Genomic DNA, 10958 nt, shown 5'->3' with positions numbered 1-10958 from the left:
GATTACCAGCCCCGTTCTGTTTCTTCACGACTTCTCTAGTCAGGATAGCATCTTGGAAAAGGTGCCATAGAAAAATTTGAATTTTAAGGGGGGTCTTGGCTTTCCAAATCCACCTATAATCACATACTGCCAGGTGTCTTTCCAAATAGGGGTAAATTGATTTGGTCAAGAACCGTTTCTTTTTTCCCAAGGCCCAAACAACCTGATCAGATTCATTAGACAAGGGCCAGGAGTTCACCACCTTAACGAGGTCCTTCCACTGATCTGCAAGAGGAGGGTGCAGGCGTCTCCTAAGGAGATCCCCACCTTCAAATTTTTTGAAATCAACCACCGTGATTTCCTGGTAATTGCAGATACTATACAAGGTAGGGAATTGGGTTTGCAAAGGGGCCCCGCCCCTGATCGTGTCTTTCCACACTCTAGCTATGTTGCCAGAGTTCAGCATCACTTGTCTACCTGCCAAATACACCTCTTTCACCTTCATAATAGCTTTCCAAATAGGAGAACCTATGGCTGCTGTTGGCCATCTATGAGCTGTGTGCTTGCATGGGATCGAGGCCACGCACCCCACCTGAACAACTTATGGCTGCTGTTGATTTAGGTGATTTCTCTGCATAATATTTTGTTTGTCTAGGGCTCTAGGTTGTAACTTTTTGGGTGATTCATTCAACTTTATAGGTGATTTCTCTGCCGATCTGTCTTTTTTTTGGCGTGTTATGCAGTGATAATACACGGCGGACGTGATTTGTTAATTCGAGAGTAGATCATAAACCTGTCGACATGTAATGTAATTGATGGATGGAGACCAGCCGAACCACCACACACACAGTACTACATAGATACACGAGTTGTTGTGTTTTTCTTTCCGGCTAGTTGTCTAGTGATACTCTGCCACTGCGTGTTTCTCGTTTCGACATGAAGTAGCACGCGCCGCGCGTGTGCGATTTGTTAGTCCGATACTGTAGAATCGAATCCTGCCGAGACGGATGGATGCCGGCCGTCGAGCTATCGAAGAGCACACGATCAATCCGATCGAATCAGTCAAGATGTGTCTGTCCTGCCCTAGCACAAGATATCCATTCGTTCACTGGCACCCCGAGGCCGGACCGGTAGGTGCACTGGATCACCCACGTGCACTGGGTCGTGCAGCACGCCGGATAGCCACAGGGAATGTGACGGGTGTCCGGTTGAATTCACCGCCGCATGGCGACAAGCAAGTGTGTGAACTAGCTGTAGCTGCGGTGCAACGCAACGAGCGGCCATCGCGGTTCTGACGGCAACGTACTGGCCGGGCCTATCCGCCTATGTCACTAATTAACTACTGGCTAGTTGCTGCATCGATCGCGGTCTTCTGTTTCTGAAAGCAAAATTTGAAATTTTAGAGGCGTAGAGCGCACTGGTTTCATCGTCGACAGGGACGCGGTGCAGCGGGTTTATGTCTCGCTGCATGCGCCAAGAGCTAATTCTTGCGTGCACCCATACTTCCTGCCATGCACGCCGACCCCTGGACCTGTCCTAGAGGTACCGATCGACGTATCATGTATCGTATGTATATACCCCTTCTGGCCACGTATATACGGGAGTGACGGGAATCAGAATATATAGTTATCTCCGTCGAAGAACAACGGTATAAACAAAACGCCGAGACCGAGAGAGCCCGGGAGGAAGAAGATACACAGGAGGCTTGCATCAAACAAAAGGGACAGCTCGTCCCTTCTGGAGTCTTAGTTGTTGTGTTTGTTTCGAATATTTTGTACTAGTTGAGTTACGTTTGGACTTGGTGTTGTAGTGTGGGTAGGATACTTGTAGTGTCGGAGTCGAACACGTTGTACCCTTGGCCTCTTATATATGAGGAGGCACCCCACGTTGTAACCTATGACGACTAGATAGCGACAGGCTCGCAAGGGGGTGCCGGCGACTTGTGCCGGCGCCCGGGTGGCCGGTGTTGCGGTATCTCGGGAAGGAGCGCCCGTAGTCATTGCCCCGGGGAGTAGGCGAGTTCGCCGAACCTCGTTAACAAATCTCGGTATCGTCATTGTCTGTGATTGCTTGTTCCTCGGTGGATCGACTACGTATCTCGGATTTATTTTAACAAGTGGTATCATGAGTAAGGTTACGAAGAAGTTGTTTTGCGTTGATCTAGAGGACGATCATCGTTGAGTTCGTTGCAGAGCTGCATATACCGCGGTCGACTTATTGGATGGGATGTCGACGAGATCGTATCAAGCGGTGGCAGCAGGAGCGGCTCGGACCGGAAGCGCGTGGAGCCGTGGAGCCGTGAAAGTCCATTAGGGCATGTACAATGGTGCTATCTTACGAGTGCCACGTAGGATAGATGATGAGGTGGAGGAGAGAGAACTCATAAGAAAAGGCTTGTCTTCTCTTAATTAAGAGAAGACAAGAGGTGATCTCTTAGCACAATATGTCTCACCACATATTTAGAAATTGCTAGTTATTAAAGATAAGACTAAGAAATGACCCATTGTAGATAATTTTTTTTGTCTTCTCTAAATCACATGCAAGACTTAAGATAAGACTATCTTATCAACCACTGTACATGCCCTTAGTCCAAGACGTGGACACGCACGTGAGGGCCAGCTGGGCTAGCCTTGCCGATCAAGTCGGGTGCGGGCGTGCGGCACTGGCACTCCAAGGCGTGCACGCGGCTGGAGCGAAGCAGCGATGCAGCAGGACCGAGTTTGTTATGAAAAAAAAGGGACCGAGTCTCGTGCCCGAGCCGGAGAGCTGCAGATATATAAAAGGCAGCCGTACGGACAGAACGAGACAGAGCAACGGATCAGATCGGTAGAATAGAAAATTCCATCAGGAGATACACGCATCCATCGAGAGCAAAGGGCTGGGGCAAAGCAAGTTCGCTAGCATCCGGGAAGTTGGGCCAAGACAGGAGCAGCTAGGTGACGTGGAGACCAGCTAGTTGAATCGCTAGTAGTACGCGGAGGTTTTATTCGTGTACTTGGGGATCACGGGAAGACTGCTCGGTTATTTTTCGCAGGGTCAGCCATACAAAGAACCATGGCGCCATCGGGTACCAGGTTTGAGGTGGAGAAATTCAACGGAACTTGAAGCTTTGGGTTATGGCAGACAAGGATGAAAGATTTGTTGACACAACAGGGATGCTTAAAGGCGTTGTTGCAGGAAGCCAAGCCAGCTAAGATGGAGGCTGATGACTGGGAGGAGTTACAGTTGAAAGCAGCCGGGACTATACGGTTGTGTCTGTCGGACCAGGTTATTTATCATGTGATGGATGAGAATTCGCCGAAGAAGATCTGGGAGAAGCTGGAAAGTCAGTTTATGTCCAAGACTGCGACGACCAAGGTGTATCTGAAGCAAAAGTTGTATGGGATGAGGATGCAGGAGGGGTCAGATCTTGTGGAGTATATGAACGCCTTTAATCAAGTCGTGACTGACCTAGCACGCTTGGGTGCGACGGTTGACGACGAGGATAGGGCAATTCTGCTTCTTTGTTCATTGCCATCATCCTATGACCATTTGATCACTACTTTGACGCACGGCAAGGAGACCGTCAAGAATGAGGATATTACTGCGGCATCGCTATCTTATGATATGAGAAAGAAGAACGCGATGGAAGTCTCTCATGGTGAAGGTTTGCTAGTCAAGGGTGAGCAGTGGCGGAAGGGATATGAGGCTGGAAAGAACAAGAAAAAGAAAAAGAATATACAGTGTCACAAGTGTAAGCAGTGGGGACATATGAGAAAGGACTGTCCAGAACTCAATGGTGGGGCAAGTGCTAATAAGGCAACTCATGGTGATGACTCAGACAGCAGTAGTGATGTTCTCATAGTATCAGACAGGCGGTCAACCAAAGGTGAAGCGTGGATGTTGGATTCAGCTTGCTCTTTTCATGCGACACCCAACAGGGAGTGGTTCTCTTCGTACAAGTCCGGTGAGTTTGGTTTAGCCTATGTGGGCGATGACACAGGTTATCGTGTTGCTGGAGTAGGTGACATCAAAATCAAGATGTTTGACGGAGTTGAGCGGATGCTTCGGGGAGTCAGGCATGTGCCGGGGCTAAGGAGGAATCTAATTTCGCTTGGTGTTCTTCATGATGGTGGTATGGTATTCCGTTGTGATCGGGATAGGAAGACCATGAGAATCATGGAAGATGAGGTGACCGTGATGATTGGAGAGAGGACGGCTTCGCATCTTTACAAGTTGCAAGGGAGCACTATTGCAGGTGGAGTCACGGAGACTGGAGTTGCGGGAGTAGCAGCGGGGTCTCACGGCAGCGGCGGGTCTGGGGCAGACTCGTCGAGTAGCTCTCAGTAAGCTACGAAGAAGACAACACAAGTCCAGAGTACATGGAAGTTTGACGCATGGACAAATTCAAGGTGGTGGAGAATATTCGCCAAGGTGGAGTTTGTTGTGTTTGTGTCGAATATTTTGTACTAGTTGGGTTACGCTTGGACTTGGTGTTGTAGTATGGGTAGGATACTTGTAGTGTCGGAGTCGAACACGTTGTACCCTTGGCCTCTTATATATGAGGAGGCACCCCATGTTGTAACCTATGACGACTAGATAGCGACAGGCTCGCAAGGGGGTGCCGGTGGCTTGTGCCGGCGCACGGGTGGCCGGTGTTGCGGTATCTCGGGGAGGAGCGCCCGTAGTCATTGCCCCGGGGAGTAGGCGAGTTCGCCGAACCTCGTTAACAAATCTCGGTATCGTCATTGTCTGTGATTGTTTGTTCCTCGATGGATCGACTACGTACCTCGGATTTATTCTAACACTAGTTCTCTTCACCGACGGCAGATGGGGAAAAGAAGTGGGAGCTACAATGAAGACATTAATCACACAGAAGGAGATGGAAGTCTCGAGAAGATAGATAGATCACTACCAGAAACCGTAATATTTCTGTGAGTCCACTAATTTTCCTGTCGGGCCCGCGACTAGCCCACAGGAAAAACAATTGGGCTGTCGGTCGACTCCTGGACGCCAGGGATATGTCTAATATTCCTGTGGGCTGAGTAAGTACCGACAGGAATATAATTTTCGGCCCACCCACGAAACACTAGGCCGCGAAGAATTCAGCCGCGCGCATCTGGAAACTACGCTCCGCCATGGAGCCCTCTTTTCGCGCCTGTCATCGCGCACGCCCAAATCCAATCCCCCCAGATCTCCTTATCCTTTCCTTCTGCACCGCCCAATCCCTCTGCTTTTGAGGCCTCCGACCACCATCCCTCCATGGCTCCCCGCCTTCCAAGGTCACACGAGCGCCTCAACCTGCACTCTATGATGTGGATCTGTACCCGCCGGCCACCACCATCCATGGCTCCTCCGCTACTGGGACACGGCGTCGTCCCATCTCCGTTCTGGATATCACCATGCGACACCAACGCTTGTCCTCCTCCTCCACCATGGCCCTGCTCAGACCACGCCGCCATCGATGCCACCGTTGAGAATCCACCCCAACTCGAGCAGTTCACCGGCGTCATGGAGGTACGTGACCTAAGTCTCAAAACTCTGTTGTTTCCTGTTTCTGGCATCTCTGGATCCCCAAATCTGGTGCAGCTCTAGGAATCCCCAAATCCGGCCTCAGATCCGATCTATAGAGCTGTAGTTTAGATGCATAATAATCACCAAAACTGGTGCAGCTCCTTGGATCCCAAATCTCGATCTGAATTTCAGTTATTTCTTTGAGAAATTTGCAACCATTTATTTCTGCCTTATTTCTTAAATTAGTTTGGAGGCAACAACACGTAGCCACATGATTTAAAAATTTACTAAGACTAGGTGGGATACTTGGGGTGTACTCGGGGAGTTTCAATTAGTACTTTGGATACAACTGTACCTATCCAAAATGCATGTAATATTGTTTCAGACTAAATGATAATTTTCTTTCTATTTCAGTGAGTTTTTTTCATTAACTTACTGCACAATAGCATAATAATTCAATCTCTATTTTTTCTGTCCATACATTTTGATTTTACTTGCTTTAAATATGCTGACATTCAGGAAGCGCTAAGCAGCTGCATTGCAAATATGAGGAACATCATCCGTGCAAGAAGTTCAGATTCACTCGACGGCAAGAAATAGTGTCATATTTTTCTTCCAAATAGTATGTACCATTCCCCACATTGATACTTATGATCACCCATTTGATATCTCCTTTTCCTAGTTACAGTTCATCCAGGTCAGGAGTAGGATTTAAGGTTCATGATCCAACTATAAGAGACGTGTAAAATCCTTTGCCCTTGACATGGTATGGTACATTCTGCTATTTCCCTACCTGTCTCCAAATTCATGTATTGATTAATTTTGATTCAAGTTTTCTATCTTGCAAGATCATGCTATCTTCAATATGCTCAAGAACATCTGAAATGCACCTAGACATTATATTTCAGAGTATTGACAATGAAACTGTACCAGGAAAGGATTATTACCAGCAGCTTTGCTCAAGATATGAATGCTCTGTTATAACAATGAACAAGCCAGGGATACGTTCAGGGGCTCCTATCATGGGCCATACTATATGTCATCTTAATTTAGTTACTCCTTTTACTACTTGCTTCTTGGAATTTCCTATTCTCTTGTTATCCTCCCTCCGTTCCGAATTACTTGTCGTAGAAATGGATGTATCTAGACATTTTTTCCATTTCTACGACAAGTAATTCTGAACGGAGGGAGTAGTACTTAACAGTTCTAGTGTATTCCTCATATTTAAGCTCACCGTGTTCTTCCTTCTCCCTTAAGTTGTATTTGGTTTTTCTTTCTTATATTAAAGATTGAACAATTGCAGTGCAAGCACACAATTGGATGTTCCTGCTGGAGAAGGTCCGCAATCTTGCTGAGTGTAATTTTACATTGCTGGAACTAGATGATTGTAGCTCTTAGTTGTAGAAGGTGGATGCAAGTGTCTGGGTGCGATGACCCATAGATATTGCATTGCTCTGAAAATTATCAGTACATTGCATAGATGAATGGATGTCACTCCTTACATTATTGTTCTGAACTTTTGTACTAACTTACTGACGCATCAAGTAACAACTATCCTCTGTTTGTGGTCACCCTTTTGCCTAGTAACTTATTTCCTTATGATTTTTTGATTGTCTTACTATCCAGTACAGTAACAGTTTGCTCCCTAACTTGTTTGTCCATACCTTATCATTTTAGTCTCTTTCATTATGTTAGGTTTTTGGGAAGAATTAAACGAACATCATCAGTGCAACATAGAGGCTGAAGCAGGTGGTTGAGGTATCACTCAATTTCAAGAAATTGAATAAGATTCTTCCAAGTGAAATGGCACTATTCCCTTTCATATTTTGTTCTATGCACATGAACCTAGAAATTAAATATTGATCAACACCTGATGGAGGACTTGTTTTTCTAGTTCGCAATTCATTCTTATTAGGAATAAAATTCAAGATCACGTATCTGTGAGATATGCAAGAGCCTCTAATCAAGGTATTTTTACTTTTGCCTTCACCATCATCCCCAAAGTTTTATCAGGAATAATTGTTAGTCAAGTTTTCTCTTGTATATTTGAAATATATCATGCTATATCCAGTGTGCCCAAGAGCATGAGATCAACATTATTGAGCCAGTAGTTGCTATGTTGGTTTAGTCTAAACACAACCTCTTTGTATTTCTTTGGGGTCTTTTATTGTCTCACCATGATGTGCAGTTCTCATGCTGTTACATTATGGAATAATTGCATAACGTCGGCTTTTGTAGTCTTATGGAGATGATGATGTCTCTGCCCATTTTTCTTGAACATTTGAAATGGATAGACTTAAGAGTATTGACATTGGTAGTGTGATTTCTTGCAAGAAGTCTCTAATGTGCTCAGGAAGTTAGCTGATAATTATGTCAAACTAATCCAGAAGCATGTTCTCAGGTTGTCATTTAAATGGATTTTGTCAGCTGCATGATTTGTATCAAATCTGCGATATGATGCTAGAACAAATTACTTCATTATTAGTCTATGAGCTGTAAAAGTGGGTAACTTTGCTGAGACAAAAACAAGTTGGGTATATATGCCAATGTTATTGCGAGAAACCGAGATACCAAATAGATTATGCTCATTATATCTGATACATATTGTTCCTGTTTCTTGTTTCCTTTTTGTAGCAAACTGTTGACACTTGCACATTTTTACAAGTTCTATTAAATGTCCACTGCAGGGTAACCTTGAAGGGAAGATTGCAACTTAAGCTGCAACTAAAGATTATAGAAAATGAGGTATCTCTTGTGTATATTTAGTTGATGCACTTGTGTGTTTTTAGATGTTGCACCTCTGTTTCCATTGACCTTCGATTCATGTACGTAAATTCTATGGAACTGTATCCGAAGACATGTGAATTTGTATCTCTGGTTGATGGAAACAATTGATAGTGATGTTTCTATGTTATAAATATTCTGAGTTATGGAATAGTTATGTATAAAACCATTGATATTTTTTTGTTTTTTTGGTTTCTTCTTTTTCTGACGGTTATGTATGACAGGGATATACTATTTCCCTGGTTTGCCAAATCTGACGCCTATATAACCCTGTAGGGCCAAACCCATCAGGGAAATGAGAAAACCTGACAAGAATATAGTTCCTGTCGATTGGCCGACAGGCATAGTTTATTTTCCCTGTCAAGCTATCCCTGACGGCTAACCCTGACGGGTGGCCGACAGGAAATACTTTTCCTGTCGGTACATCCTATTTTCCTGTCGGTTCGGGGCTTACAGAAAAATATCAGTTTCTGGTAGTGGATAGGGCCGAGGGCGTCGAGGTCAAGCGGGTGCATCCGGAGGCATCTACGTTTGGCGTAGGAGATCACTGGCAGACCTTGTTTACACCGGAGTGGTTAGGATATGCATCTTCTCAGAGCAACGATATGATTTACTTACGTATTTATTTTGAGAGGAACTGTTCTGTACACAAGTACACAAGATCAGATCATCAGAATAAGCACATGCTACGGAGGTCACTAGCAAGGCAATTCTTGTTTACACCAAAGTGGTCAGGCTCAGGGATATGCATGAAAACATGATTTTATTGATTCGGTAATGAAAGAACAAAAGGATAGAAATAACAGGTATTACTATTAAATATTTGGAATAGACTCGGAAAGCTACAACAAGATTCTTTAAAGTCTACATCTCCGGTTCCATTATTCGCATCTTGATATTTCTCTATGCAATAGGTCTTTATGACCTATTACATCCGTCCTGCTGTATTGGCCCTCTTCATATTTTGTGTATTGATACACATACTGTATTGGCCCTCTTCGCATCTTGATATTTCTCTATACAACAGGTCTTTATGACCTATTACATCCGTCCTGCTGTATTGGCCCTCTCCGTATTTTGTGTATTGATACTCAACTCAACCATAGTATGATGCTATGCATGGCTGGTTGTAATAAAGAGTATCATATAGTAGTATCATGCATATGATACTAGTGCATGATACTACATACGTAATGTCTAGTATCATATGTTGGTATCATAAATGACTATATTTATTACCATGCATGACACAAAATAGTACATCATTGAATATGATGTGGTGTCGTGATATCATACTCAACCATCTCTTTCTTCATTTAATTCTATGACACTTCATCAACATTACTTAGTTGGCATGCATGATACTACTTATAATACTCCCATTACTAGTATCATAAAGCTAGTAATAGTGGGAGTAACTTAGCTAGTAACATAACACATCCTAAGACAAGTTTCCTTATGTGGCACCTAATTAATGAGGAGAGACGTGTTTCGAGTAACATATTATGTTACCATCACATAGCGCTTCCCAAAAAATGTTGAGTCTATAAGCTAATAAATGCAACCATATATAATACTATCTCTATGACACTTTGCATTATGAAGGTAGTACCATAGAATAGTGTCATATGCATGACACTAGTTTAAGTTACTCTCCACCGTGACCAGCCTAATGTGGGTGTTTTTCATGCATGAACACGATGAGATGACATAGTTGAATGTCGCCATAATTGAAGTTAGCGGGATCAACAGTTACTCAGAGTCACATAGACATGACGTTTATATTCGGAGCAGTGTGTGCATGCCGACTTCTATGCTGCATGCATGCAACATGCACGTAACAGGCAACTAGCGGACGATCGAGACAATACACGGCAACAGTATGGAGTTCATGATCATGCTTGACACGCACTGCCACGTCTCAAGTAAAAAAGAAAAGACAAGATGGAACAAAATAAAGTGTCACCCACTCTTGGAGAGGGATAGACTAAGAAAATTAGACAGCGCGACGCGTCTCGCTGGGGTCGTCACGTACCTAACTAATCCACAGCCGATGATGACTCGTGACTAGGCACATGCAGCGAGCACTGTCATATCACTTGTCGTTTTACTGAGAGGAGTCGTATCACTTGTCGACGGCCGCCGTTCGATTGCACGTGAGGGCCAAGACAATGATCTCCCGAATTTGCATCTACAGCTGGACTTTACAAATCTGGTCCCTCAAACGCCTCCGAATGTGATCGGACGCATCCTCAGACAATGATCGATCATGTCTCAAATTAGCCACTCCATATATACTACATACTATCTTAACTACTCTTCATCATAGGAGATGTCCACTACAACGGTGTCGGACGGGTAGGAGGGCTCTGGCTCATCATCCTCCTGTTTGACCTCATCCATGTAGGCGAGCATCTCCACCTCCTCCGCGGCCTGTTGCGCCTCCATCTCCTGCCGGTGACGGCGTCTGGCCTCCACAACCGACTCTGGCCGGAGGGAATCGAGAATGGCCTGCTGCTCCGCCTGCAGAAACATGTCGCCAGTGTCCCCCACACATCCTCAACCTCCTCGTTCTCGTCCTCCTCCACCACCTTCTCCTCAGCAAAATGGCAACAGGACGGGGATCACCAGGGGACATGCCACCATCCCCGCCCCGATCCCCGCTAATACATGTCCCCGGTAACCCTACCATCCTTGGCGGG

The 10958-nt window shown here is 45.0% G+C and overlaps 1 protein-coding gene across 2 annotated transcripts; it reads left to right on the top strand.

Annotated features, from left to right (window-relative positions):
• Window positions 1–5217: 5217 nt before the first annotated feature.
• LOC119367762 lies at window positions 5218–6804 on the top strand. Of its 2 annotated transcripts, XR_005176460.1 has the most exons (3): window positions 5218–5475; window positions 5992–6238; window positions 6321–6804. XR_005176460.1 is itself a non-coding variant. In XM_037633205.1 (2 exons), exons 1-2 carry the CDS (start codon window positions 5221–5223, stop codon window positions 6070–6072), a joined length of 336 nt encoding a protein of 111 aa, XP_037489102.1. In that variant the 5' UTR covers window positions 5218–5220; the 3' UTR covers window positions 6073–6804. The 2 variants fall into 2 exon arrangements, 1 of the variants encoding a protein (XP_037489102.1); XM_037633205.1 differs by having other exon boundaries at window positions 5992–6804.
• The last annotated feature ends 4154 nt before the right edge of the window (window positions 6805–10958 follow it).

The sequence above is a fragment of the Triticum dicoccoides genome, chromosome 1A (assembly GCF_002162155.2).
Source record: "Triticum dicoccoides isolate Atlit2015 ecotype Zavitan chromosome 1A, WEW_v2.0, whole genome shotgun sequence".
NCBI classification, from domain to species: domain Eukaryota; kingdom Viridiplantae; phylum Streptophyta; class Magnoliopsida; order Poales; family Poaceae; genus Triticum; species Triticum dicoccoides.
This window is presented reverse-complemented; position numbering and strand designations above follow the sequence as displayed.

Coding starts and splice junctions, on each gene's coding strand:
- LOC119367762 (XM_037633205.1), top strand. CDS start 5,221: ATGGCTCCCCGCCTTCCAAGGTCACACGAGCGCCTCAACCTGCACTCT. Junction 5,476..5,991: donor AGTTCACCGGCGTCATGGAG/GTACGTGACCTA, acceptor GCTGACATTCAG/GAAGCGCTAAGCAGCTGCAT.